Source organism: Sarcophilus harrisii, chromosome 1, assembly GCF_902635505.1.
Source record: "Sarcophilus harrisii chromosome 1, mSarHar1.11, whole genome shotgun sequence".
In the NCBI taxonomy this organism is placed as follows: Eukaryota; Metazoa; Chordata; class Mammalia; order Dasyuromorphia; family Dasyuridae; genus Sarcophilus; species Sarcophilus harrisii.
In genome coordinates, this window is record NC_045426.1 from 518,518,627 (window position 1) to 518,532,760 (window position 14,134).

Here is a 14,134-nt window from a genome sequence, read left to right on the forward strand (position 1 = left end):
ATACATTTTCCTCAGTTATTATGTAAATAGTTGACAAGATGAATAGATAACCATATTTTAAAATATGTTGATCTATTTAGTTGGCTGTGTAATACTCATAGATTTTCAAAATTAGATTGCCTTTCAAATAAACATTGTCATGATTATTTTAATTTCCTTTAAAAATTGATTTTCATTTGAAAGGTTATGTGTTGTAGTACATAGAAACCAGATCCCAGAGCCAAGTTTAAGTCTTGTCTCTAACACATATTGGTATGTGAACTTGATTGAGTGTTTATTATTTTTCATCAAAACAGAGGTGAGATTTTGACATTTGTATAAATCCAATTGAAAGATTTATTTTGTTTTGTTTTTATTTTGGGGAGAATGTTACATGTATCTTTTTCTTTTAGGTTTTTGTGGAATAGTTTTATGAAGCAATAAAGAAAATATAAATTTTTCTGCAGTGAAAATGGTAGTTACTTGTTAACTGAAAGTTTATTATTTTTTGTTGTTTATGACTATTCTGTGATAAATTCGTTCTACTTATAAGAGTTCTTCTAGTCATCAGCATTTGTGGAAATAGGTAGAATTTCTGAAAGAACTACCTTAATGTTCCTTACCAATGAACTTTATTACATTGATATTCAATTTCTTTCATTCTATTATCTCAAATTATGTAACAAAGATAAAGCTCTTTGCAAACAAAGCACTACATTTATCAATTATTATCAATTATAATGTGTATTTTAGAATTGGGAAATCTTTTATCTTAATATAGAGTGGTCAAACCCGTGAATGGATTGTCATTATATGAGGATGATGAAGGAATAACAATAAATTTCCAGGTACCATTTTAAATGAAATGGAAACAAAGATAAAATTGATGATCTAAACAAATTTTCTAAATATTGAGCTGGAAAAGCCTTTAAACATTGGTGACCTAAATGTGACTACTGCATATAAAATTATGTCTTTAAAAATTAATTCTCTTAACCCCTTTATTTTTTTTCTAAAAAGCAAACAAACAAACAAAAAACAGAGAGAAACAGACCGGGGTGGGGGGGGGGGGGGAGGGGGGGGAAGTGGAGGGAGGGGAAGGGAGAGACAGGGAATACCAATAACCTGCTTCCACTTACAATGTACCTTTTTTCATGTATTTTTTCAATAGAATGTGAATATTTTGAGGCAGAAATTGTGTTTTTGACTTTGTCCCCTTAGCACTCAGCACAGTACCAGACACAGAAAGCATAAAGCTTACTGGGGAGGTTTCTGGAAAAATAGCAGAGTACATCAGAAAATGTTAAGCTATTCTTAATTTCCCCACAAGCAAAATCAGATTGGACCTTATGGTGAGCATAGACTAGTTCAATACAAATAAGACTTTGGGCTTAACAGGAATCCTCCTAAAACTAGCCAAGAAGACCACCAAAGAAAAACTCTAGGACAGAGTGTGAACTTTAAATACCTCCAGGCTACCTCTGCAAAAAAAGCAAACTGGAACCCTGGGATTAGCTAGATTTCTAGCATCAGCCAGAACTACAGGGACTTTCACCTCCTAGACAACTAACAGAGTCAGAGGTTTAAGTTCAGGAAGCCTGAGGGAACCTCTCCTCATAAAGAAAATACTAGGCCCAGCTGGGCAAGAAGGAACCAGAACATGCCTGGGAAGTGTAAAAGCAGTGGGACAGGAATACTGATGGATGAGGCTCCCTTGCAGGAGGGTTAGGGTTTGAAGTTCTAGATAAGAGAGAAGAACTGATGTGAAGTTGGAGGCACCTACTCCTTCCAACCCAGAATTATAGGTGTTCACCCTATTAAGTTCTCATTTTTGAAAAATGAACAGGCAAAGAAGAAAGAGTACAACTATAGAAAATTACTATAGGATATGTGTATATAAAGAATGAAAAAATAAAAGAATATAAAATATAAGAAAATAATAGGTCTGGAGAATAGATTAAGAATAAAAAAAAAAACTTAAGCAAAATTGGACTACCTGAAAACTATGACCAAAAATTTTTTTTTTAATTTAAAAAAAAGAAGAAGAAGAACCTTTACACAATAAAAACAAGAAATAGACAAAGAAAATTGTCTAAAGTGATAGAGCATAGGGGAAAATAGAAATAGAAAAAATCCATCAAACATCACCTCAAAGAGATTGTATAAGGAAAATACATAAGAACATTATTTATTTTTTTTTTCCCTTTCCTTTTTATCTTTGTTTACTTCTCTTGAGTTTCATATTTGAAGATCAAATTTTCTGTTCAGCTGTGGTCTTTTCATCAGGAATAAATTAAATTTACCTGTTTTATTGAATATTTATCTTTTGCCCTGAAAGATAATGTTTAATTTTGTCGGATAGTTGATTTTTGGCTTCAATCCAAATTTCTTTGTTTTTCAAAATATCAGCTACCCTTAGAGACTTTAAAGAGGAAGCTGGTACGTCATGGATAATCCTGATTATGGTTCCTCAATATTTGAATTGTTTCTTGCTGGCTGCTTGCAACATTTGCTCCTTGATCTGATAATTCTGAAATTTAGCTACAATATTCCTTGGAATTTTCATATTGTGGTCTCTTTCAGGAGGTGATTATGAATATTTTCAATGTCTGTTTTACCTTCTGGTTCTAGAATAGTGGGGCAATTTTCTTTGATTTCCTGAAAGATAATGTCCAAGTTCTTTTTTTTTTTTTTTTTCATTATGGTTTTCAGTAAGTCCAATAACTCTTAGTGTCTCTCCTGGATCTATTTTTGAGGTTAATGGTTTTTCCAATGAAGTATTTTACATTTTCTTATACTTTTTCATTTTTTGGTTTTGTTTTACTGATTCTTGATGTCTTATTGAGTCATTAACTTCCATTTGTTCAATTGTTGTTTTTATTGAATTATTTTCTTTAGTTAGCTTTTTTATCTCCTTTTGCATTTAGCCAACTGAATTTTTAAATAAATTGTTTTGTTCCTTGGATGTTTTCTCCATTTCACAAATTCTGTTTTTCAACAAGTTGGTTTCTTTTTCAAATCTATTTTTAAGGAGTTATATACTTTTTTCATTTCACCAAATCTACTTTGTAAGAAGTTTTCTTTTTCCTTTTCCAAACTCTCCTTCAAAGTTTTCATTTCCTTTCCTCAATTTTCTTCTAACTTTCTTTTAAGATCTTTTTTGAATTTTTCCAAGAGAACCTTATGAGATGGGGACCAATTCATATCATCCTTTCAGGCTTCCTATGCAGAAAATTTGCCTTTAGTATCTTCAGAGTTTGAAATCAATTTGCCTTTAGTATCTTCAGAGTTTGAAATCTGTTCTTCTCTGTCTCCATAACAACTATCTATGTCAGGGTTTTTTTGTTTTTTTGCTCATTTTAAAAAGATTTGGTGTGCTCCAAGGTAAAGGGGATATTGTCCAAGCTTTCTTTACAGGCAACAATGGCTTTATGCTGCCTTGGGCCAATACTGCTAACTTCTTCAAGTTCTAAGGCTATGATTAGTATTCATTATCAATTAAATGGACAATACGTTTTCGGTTCAGTTCATTGATGATTGTCAGGAAGTGAAAGAAAATCTGAGGAACTTGGTATAAAAGCAACATAATATATTTAATAAATCACAGAGAATATTGTGACAATTCCAATTAGACTACATTCTGAATGTTTATTTTATTTTATTTAACATGTAAGTTATATGTTCTTTAAGAAGAGAGGAATTTGTCTTTCCTTTTTAACCAAAATTAAATTTTAAAATTTATTTATTATTAGAAATATTTTTTGAAAATTAGATCTATAAACTCTGACAATTCATTCTACTTTTTCTTTGAAACTTGCATATGCATTTTCAGATAGCATTCAGGTATTATATGTGACTTGTCATGTAGCCACATATTATTGTATTAGATTTCGCCTTTATTACTGCTGTGAGCAGTAATTGACATACTTCAAACACAAAAAAAACATTTGATGAAAATGTTTATTTATGCATATCAAAACTCAAGAACAAATCATTCATTTCATTTACACAGCTGAAAACTTAGTAGAATATTCCACCATAGATTGTTTGTGATTGACACATAATTTATCTCATACCCTTTTAGAGAAAAACTATCTCCTAAGAGTCACATGAGTTTTTAATTCTGTTGTCAAAAATCCTCATCTGATCCTTACTTGAAGGATTAACTATGGATATAGAAATAAGTAAAATTTTACCAACTTAAAAATCAACTGGCCAAAAGTATTGATTTAATATTCAGACATACAGTCAGAGAGGGGCTAAAGAACTTGCCATAGTGACCTGTATTGTTTTGAAATGCAATCCAAAACCATGTCTGATATGTCCAAAACATATTCATGTCCATTGGGCATCCTGCCCTGGGACTAGGAAGTCTGGGACGATACAGAAATTCTTGTGTAATGTCCAAGCTAGCTTTCTGGAGGGCCTTGGGACCAGCCTTGGTCTCAGCAGAATAATCACCACAAGAATAGTCAGGAATAAAGTCCTTTATTGTCCCCTTCACAAAGTCTTTATTGTCCCCTTCACCTTCTGTGTCTGTCATAGTTTGACCCAGTCTTCTCTGCCAGTCTGCTGGTCTGCCAGTCTGATCTTAGTGCAGGAAGCAGAAGAGCCACCAGGAGAATGATCAAAGATAGAATGTCTATCTTAAAATCCTTGTTAGCCTTTATATACCTTATTGTAATTACATCATTACAGCATACTGATTATGTATGAACTTAAAGAATTACATCACCATGCTAAGTACTAAGTATATATGTGTACTAGAAAACAATCATTTCATCAATTCCCTGAGTTAACATCTTGTTTCAAGTATACTTCTCCAGAGTTCCAGCTCTCTACATTCTTGAATATTTTTTCCTTTAATAGCTAAAGTCTTTCCTTAGTCTTTGGCATATATAGGCCTGAAACTGCTATTAAGTCTAAAAGATGGTTATGTATTAGGATTCTTACAAGGTACTAAGTCAGTGGAATTGATGAGATAATGATTCTCTAATTTACATGTACTTTGTACTTACTATAATTCCACAAGATTCACCCCTTTAAGAGAGCATATATAAGGAGGAGCTTTCAGAGCCAAAGAAGACAAGCCCACTAAAGGACAAGTCCACTATAGGACAAGCCCACTAGAAACTCTGAGCCTCAGCCAGGATTCAGTGGAAGAGATTCACAAGCCATAGAAGGCAGCTTAAGCTCTCGGAAACAAGGCCTCTATTAAAGCTAACCAGGCCCCAGGAAAAGAGACAAGACTTTGAAGGAGAAAATAAATGATTTGGATTTTAACTTCTGGTTGCATTTGAGGTGGTTATTGAACAGAACTGAAACGAAGGCTGCCTCCAGAAGCCCCCCAAAAAACCTGCTCACAGAAAATATTATATTTTAGAAAAGAATATTACAGTTATGGTTATAAAGGTCAACTATATAATTTCCCTCATAGTAAATTCACAAATAAAATATATGTGCATATTAGCAAAATAAATACACTACCATGTATATGTGTGCTAATTTGATATGATTCACTCTGAAGTTTCTTTTTCCAATGGCTGATGTACATTTACTGATATATATTTATCATGTCCTTTATCTTCCTTTATCACATTGGGATAATGTGCCTTTGTCAACTAGTATTCATTGAAAACAATACAATGAAAAGAGAATCAAAAGTTCTTTGAATTTATGCAAGGAAAATTATGGAAATCTCCACTTACATTTTTAACTACATGGACCAAAAAGTGTTCATTATACACCATATTTTCTTATAGACTTTTACTTTCCAAAGTACTCATTTTTCCTATTGGCTACCAAGTGTGAGCAACATTGCTCTTGATCTTCAGGGATACACCAGCTTATATGAATTTTTCACCTCCAATAAATTATTTGATGTTTTCATCCTTAAGAACTCTAGGAGTTGAAAACATAAAAATAATCTCTATCTTCAAGAACCTTACACTTTAATTGGGGAAGACAACATGCAAATAATATGATCCATATGTGATATATAGAGAAATTTGAAAAATGGTTCATCAAGAGATTTTATCCTTATTATGCTATATTAAAAAGGTAAATGTGAGAAAAAATTGAGTGGAAGAAGGATATAGAGACTTACAATCTGATATTTTTCACCCTGGCTTAGATCAGCAACCCCAACCTTTTCCAATTGGTCAATATGAAGAAGGGACCCCAAAACTCTAAAACTCCTTGAAGGAGAAAATCTTCAATTCTGCCTTAGTGAGAGACCTTGGCTGAGGGAAACAAGACAAACAGTTTCATTCTGTTATCTAGGTGGGTTTGGTTCAGTCCTGAGCAAAAGAATTCAAACCCTATTGAATTAAAGAAACTCATTTAGTTATATTCAAATTCCAGCTCAACCTGAAACCCAGCTAGCTTGTAGATGAGCCAACTTGGGACTCCACCCACTGGCCCCCATCAGCTTGTAGCCAAAGCTCCTATTATAAAAGAGCCAATCTAAAATCCTCTCTTTGCAGAGGTTCTAAACATGTCATGCTATGCCAAGGAAGCTTCTGCCCACTGGAATAATATTATTTTCCAGTATTATCCTCTTTATCCTCACCTATTTCCCTATGGAGATTTTATGCCTCTCTGCCAGAATTTCTAACCTTACTTCCCAATCCCTATAATAAACCTCTTTTATCAATCTAAGTTTTTGGGTTTGTAAATTTCTTTATAGAGAATCTCTGTGCCGTCAGAAGGGGGGGTTCCCCAAAACTCCCTACCCTTGTGCCAAATCCCAAGGGGTGTAGGGGAGCCAAAGTTCTCCATTTGGTTCCCTGAACCCCAAACCTGACACTAGACCTTATCATTTAACTCTCTGACCACCAGAAACCCTAATCTCATTTTGGTTCCCCAAATCTAGACCTTTTCATTTGGTTCCCTATAAAAGGGAACCCCAAAACTTAAACCTCATCATATTTTTGGTTCCCATACCAGAAGCCCCCAAAACTAGACTTCATCTCATCAAATACAGAACATTGTTGGATTGATAACATACACATAACACATACATACACTCTGCAGACTTCCTAGGTGTAAAAAAGCTATTTAATGAATAACTACCTGAACTTTCAGGAGAAATCCTTAGAGCAATTTGTCCTAGAATCATTTTACATTGAAACTTTTAAAAAAATTTAAGCTAACCTTAAATAGCAATATACATATGCATTTGTATACATCAATGAATTCACTTGCTTTATTGTTATTAAAAGGCAGTGATAAATGTAAAAATTTTGACTTATAGTAGAGGTTTGAGAAGATTTGGGGTAGAGAAGAAAAACAGATAGATATATGAAGAACTGATGCCATGGAGAGGAAATTATATGTTGAGACCTGTAGGTGTCTGGCCAGATATTCAAGAGAAAAAAAAAGGGGGGGGGGGAATCTGACTTTTAGTTGACATTCTCAAGTAAAAAAGGGAAAGTGGGGAAAGTGACTACTTAATTTGCCTTATATGCCCCACAATGTTCAGGTCTATTAAGATTAGGTATTTGTGAAGCAATTTCATTCAGAATCAATTCAGCAGATATTTATTTTGCACTTATGCAACTATCATGTGAAAAATGAAACACTTTCTGCCCTGAAGTTTACATTCGTAGGGTGAAGAATATGCATATAAAATGATGTGATGTTCTTTTGTATTATAATGTATTTATTAAGGAGTCCTTATTTCTATGTAACCAAAATTGATCTGGTTTTCCTTAATGGACTTTTGTATAAAGAATTATTCAATGCTGTATTAGCTTGCAAACATTTCAAATTTAACTCCTTAATATATACTTTAAGAACATATTATGATCATTTTATATTATCTATTTCTAACTGTAAAAAATACACTAAAACATTCAAAGAAAAAAGATAGTTTATGTACATAAGTAGGCAGATATAAAGTTATACATAGGTAAGCATGTACAAGGTTCTTTGAAGAGAATCCACATGAACTGCTGGGGAAATCAGAAAAGATTTGATGAAGAATACTGTAGCTTAGCTGAACATGTTAAAGAAAAGATTGGAGAAGTTGAGTTTAGGATAAAGTCTAGTCAAGCTTTTATGTAGATTGTAATAAGTGTGGAGATTTATATTGGGTCAGATAGTGAAGAACTTTGAATGTCAGGATAAATCGTTTAAATTTTCTCCTGAAGGCTATAGCGAACTAATAGAGATTTTTAAGCAAGAAGATCATATGGTGAAACCTGAGATACTTTGTGGTCAAACCTCAGAGATTAGTAAGATTATTTTGCTACCTATAGTGAAGTTAAATTGAAAAGAATAGAGAATGGAAGTAGGGAGATTAGCTTTACAAGAGAGTCCAAAAAAGAAGTTATAAGTATTTAAAACTAAGGTAATAAGTATGTGAATGGAAAAAAGGGAACAGATATGACATTATCTAGGGATAAAAATTACCTAACTTACCATGTTTGGAATTTGTAGAATTTGGAAAAATGAGAATTTGGGAAAAAATGAATGAATGAATGTGAAAGAATGATGGAAGCTGTTCTTTAGGAGAAAAATAATGAATTATTTTCCCCAGAAATCAGAGAAGATTTTGAAGAAACTGTGAAGAAAATCAGGACACAATTCTTTTCCTGCCACATAAAATAAACCATACAAAAATGTCAAATATACACAAATAAAAAGAAGAGGGAAAAACAAACAAACCCATCATAAGGAGAAAACAGATAATAAGTACATTAATATACATATACATTCATATACACATACATTCACCTGTTTTTGTGTGCATAGGTAAATATGATACATTCTTATAGGGAAAGCATTAGCATTGTGGGACAGGTCAGAAAAGACTGCTTGCAGCACATAAGATTTTATCTATGTTGATAGAAACTAGGGGATCCAAGAAGTAGAGGTAAGAAGAGAGAGTATTCTAGGGATGGAGGAAAACCAGGGAAGAGAACATTTTTCCTGTTTAAAGAAATAGCAAAACAAACAAACAAATAAAAAGTCTTTTTGGATCATAGCATACACAGAGGTGAAGAATAAATGTAATAAGTGTGAATAAAAGTGTAAAGGGATATAAATATGAAATAAAAGATTAAATATTTAATCTTAGAGGTTACAGGGAACCACTACTATTAATTAAGAAAATTAAGAAGGGAAGTGACAAGGCCATTCCAGCACTCTCTTATATTCAATGATCATCCAACTCTGTCTGATGTCTAAAAGAAAAGAAAATAGGCAGAAGCTATTTGGAGAATGACACAACAAACTTCAGCTTCAGTATGAGTCTTTTCCACCCCCTTCTCTTAATTGAAAGGCATCTTTGTGACATTGGGAGGGTCAGAAGAGTTGGACTTTTTCATCATTATTCTAGCATTGTCCCCAGAACAGCATAGCATTACATACGGTGCTTTGGATATCAAACCCCTTCATTTAAGAAGGAAAATAACGTATACATAAAAGAAACAAATAATATCATATATATATATATATATATATATATATATAATATACACATATAATATATATAATAGCTAGATTGCTAAATTGAACTTATTAAGTACCAGTATCATGAGGAAAATATAGAACCCATAATATTTGCAGTGGTCAGTAATTTGACTAGAAGAACTGATATGAATGACTACAAAAACACAATTTTATTTAAGATTAACTGAGTGAGTAATGATATCTTGAATTGTTGGAAACTCGTTTTATCAGTGCATTGGAAGAAGACATAAATGACATGTTGTTCTCATGTGAGTTATACTATAGAGGTTATTTGATATGTATATAATGTCATAATTATTATCCAGGCAAACCCATTAGAATGATGGGACAAATTGAATAAGACATAATGTAAGAAGGATAAATGTAGAAAGTCTTCCATTTATGTTTTGTTTTTAATAATATAATTATTAAATAAATAAAAGATTTAGCAGAAAAGTGAGAACAGTTAGATGATGTAATTAAGACTAATGGAATGTCAGCCATATGAATAGAGGAAATTTATAGCTCTGATGAACTCTTATCTTGGTTCTGACCAAACAAGCATATGTTTTTCAGTTTTGGCACTGTATTTTTAATAACTTCAGTATGTCCAGAAGACAATGATTAACACTGCAGAGACACTCAAAACTATGATGTGGGAGAATGGGTTGAACAAAATGAAATTGTTTTGCTGAAGTGCTTCTGTGACAGTCACTTAACTTATCTGATTCAGACAACTAAATCTTTATGATTATAAAATAGAGAAGGGTTGGAATTTAAGTAGGTAAAGGAAATATTCCCACCAAGACTTCCCATAACTACAAAAGAATGCATTTGCAAGGGTATTATTTGGAAGCATAGGTTAACCTTGTTCTGGTTGCCCCCAGATATAATTAGGAAAAATTGTTGGTTATTGCAGAGAGGCAGATTTTAGTTAAACATAAGGAAAAATCTCTAACAATTCAAAATGCCCCAAAGTAGCATTGGCTTCTTTATGATATACTATAAAATGTCATAATTAGCAGATCCTTGTCTTGTCCAAATGGCAAATTGCTGTACGCCTTGCTTTTTTTTTACTTCTAGATTCCTATCTTCAAGTAATGAGAGTACTTTTATATATTTGCTATTCAAGAGTATATGTCAGAAGATAGAAAATAATCAAGATAAAAACTAAATTCAAAAGTTGTTATAAGGAAGTTCTGAATCTTACCTATGAATTTCATTTATTCCCAGTGAAAATGGAACATTTCACTGAGAGTTTTCTACCAGTAAAGTGGTTGAGAATAAATGCTATATTTATATTTTGATAGATTAAAATGTACAGGTATTTTAATGTAGCTAAGTTGACAATAGCCAATATATTGAAAAAATGATTTAAGCTTTTATGAATTCATAAAAGGTAATTTATAAATGAAATAACCTTCTTAAAAAGTTTTTTTTTTAATGAAGAACATGTCAAAGAATGACAAAAGTTTGCTGCTTTAGAGAAAAACGCGTTCTTTATCAAAAGTAGTTTTCTTTTATTGGAATTTCTTCACAATGGATTAATTGAACCATACAAATCAGGTTTCTAATGCTAATAAGCTGTTTAAGCAAAAAACCTAATGGAATTCATTCATTTCCTTGCAGATTTTCAGACGTTGTTGGTTAGTTTTCAAGAAAGCATCCAGCAAAGGACCCAGAAGGCTTGAAAAATTTCCAGATGAAAAGGCAGCTTATTTCAGAAACTTTCATAAGGTAAGTCATAGTTTTCTGAGACCATGGAGAATAACTGAACCCTTGACAGCAACTAGTGGAGAAATTTCTTTTGATAGGTGAAATCTGCAGAGGCAAAAATGCCATCACCAGAATAAAATGTCCTTAAAATATAAAACTTATTTCCCCCCTTTATTTTAATCATTTGGTCTGAATGCCAGTAGTATCTTTGGAAAATGAAAGATCTACTTTTATTGCTACTTCATAAAATGAGATGACTCATCAGCTGACCACATCATTTGTAAAGGTGTTGAGTTTTTAACATTTAACATTTCAGGTTAATGTGAATTTGTCATTTGGTTTTAACTGCAAGTTGTGTTTTGAGTTCTACAACATTTTTAGCAACATTCTTGATATGATGAGGATTCCATCTTTGTACTCCCATCATTTTTTCTAGTATCAATTTTTGTGAACATTTTCTCAATAACATCATAGACTGTCTCTGGTTACAGAAAACTCTCCCTGGTCATTGATCCAGGAATGAAGTTCTCTGGTATGGGTACCATCACCCTCTTGTTTTTGTCATCTGTTGACAAGAAAACCATATTGTTTAACATAAGAGTGTGATGTCTTTTGACTTCAAATATTCATGGCATATATCAAGATATTAGAGTTCATTGTCCTCTCTTACCCACCAATTAAAAGCCTGTGTAGTCAAATGCCAAAGTGTATGGAGAGTTAGGGATGGAGTCAGTTGATTGTGAGATTAGTTGTCACTTCAGACACTTACTAGTTGTATGATCCGAGGCAAGTCCGTTAACCATGTTGAATTGGAGAAGGGGATGGCAAATACTGCACTATCTTTGCAAAGAAAATTACAAATGTATTCACAAAATGTTGAACACAATTGAAGTTACTAATAAAAATGGTAGCTAATCTAAGAAAAGTTTGCTGCTTAGTGGTACTTTAGATGATTGTTATAAGGTAGTCTCCCTCTTTCTTCTCTTATTTTTTCTCTCTTGCATTCTCTTGAGTTCCTTTCTTCTCTTCCTCTTTATTTATTTTTATTTATCATTGTTCACAAGCAAAGCTTACCTTTGGGAATTGTACTCAAAGCTAAAGAAATGTTTTATCCTTGATCAGAGTCTGATGGACTAGAAATCACTAGCAGTATTCTGAGGCTGTTAATCAACAGGCAAACTTTATCACTTGGTCATTCTGTAAATAACCAATAATTCTGATTGATCAGAGGTAAGTGAATACTGAATTTATACAAGTAAGTTATGAATAAGCAACGTTCCCAGGAAAAATACACATGGATTTTGTTTTATTTTGTTTTTCTGTTTTCTTCCTGCATACTATCAAAGGGTAGTAAGAGATTTAGAACCAATGGAGGAAATGTTAACAGCATAGTTTCTTTATAGAAAGTTATGATACAGGCTTTATTGATTTGCAAGCAAAATTGCCCAAAGCACCTTAATAATTGGAATCATTACACACAATCCCTAAAATATTACTTTTATCATGATAGGATTATGAAGATTCATGTTTTAGGATTGCAAGTTACTACTGATAACCGGTAGTAGACTAATTCAGTTTGCAAGTGATTTAAGAAACCCTAAGGAAATTTAACTTACTGCTGCTGTGATCAATTGTGAAGGAAAACACTAATGTTATATCAGCCCTTTCATGTTAAATAGTGGAACATGAATCCTCATGGAGAGCAAACATTGGGGGTTAATTTTATGAAAATAGTAACCTGGGATCTTTTGCTCTTTTAAAACTTTTTTTTATTTTATACTTAAAAGTGTCATGTTCTGGTATATAAAGATAAATCCAGCTTCAAAATCTCATTCCTTACACATAAAGGTTATGTGACTCCATTTAGTCACTTAACATCTCAGTGCCCCAGGCAACTTTTAAAGGTTATAAACTTTAGAGCCCATAACATCAGTGTGAGTAAAAGAGATTTTTTGCATCAATAGCTCTCTACCTCAATGATCATGGTTCGAGTAACAACAATAACGTTATGTGCACAACAGATAGCTATAGAATTAGACACATAAATACATATGTACAAAAATATACAAGGATATATATTCAGTCTTTTTTGTTTGTTTGTTTTGATTTTTCATTATTTCTGTATATCCTGATCCATAATAGTGACATCAACATTAACCACAAATCTCATAGTAAAATACTTTAAATAATATATAGTAAATAGTATTTAAAGGGGTATTTGACTTGGTTTTTAAAAGGCTATTAATATAATAGAAATTTTAACATGAGGAATACAGTTTTTTCAAATGATCTTTATAAATCATGTTCTCTGGATCTTTCACCATTCAAATTTCCATGTGATGGATATTATACTCAAAGGCAGTGGAATTTTTCCCATTTGTTTTATTGGATTGAAAACCACTGAGGAACAAGAGCATTTGTTATTAATTAGCTTGAACCAGTCACTTAACTCTGCTAGGCCTAAAACTTATCATCTATAAAATGAGATTATATGATTCCATAATCTTTGAGGTGCCTTTTAACTCTAGTATTTTTAATATTTGGTCATTTCATAACACTTCCTTATGGAGAATAATGTATTATTAAGTGAGTCTGTCATGAGTTGTTATAGCAGAATAAGTTGGAATTCTTTTATTCTATTTAGTGTGTAATATAAATTGTTATTAATTATGATAGTGAAACAGCATGGTTGTACAGAAACTAAAGGATTAGATCTGGAATCAAGAAGACAATGGTTTGAACTGTATCTCAGACACTTAGTAGAGCCAAATTACTTAACATTTCTGTGTCTCAGCTTCCCCAATTTTGGTCTTTAAGGTAAATTCCATTTCTTAATCTATGTTTCTGTGATTTATGTTATCTCAAATCTGTATCATTTAGAGAGCTTTTCAGTGAGGTTATCCCACTTCATTCACATTCTGTTCTACCTGAATTGTCTTTCCATGCTGGAAAAGCATTCTATCCTCATCCTTACCTCATAATT

At 32.3% G+C, this 14,134-nt stretch overlaps 1 protein-coding gene across 1 annotated transcript in view; it reads left to right on the forward strand.

Moving 5' to 3' along the window:
• The window catches only part of DOK6 (docking protein 6), a 672,272-nt gene that overhangs the window by 241,361 nt on the left and 416,777 nt on the right, over window positions 1–14,134 (forward strand). Inside the window, exon 2 of the mRNA XM_031946695.1 lies at window positions 11,065–11,172. Coding sequence (XP_031802555.1) covers window positions 11,065–11,172 — 108 coding nt within the window. The remainder of the gene's footprint in view (window positions 1–11,064; window positions 11,173–14,134) is intronic.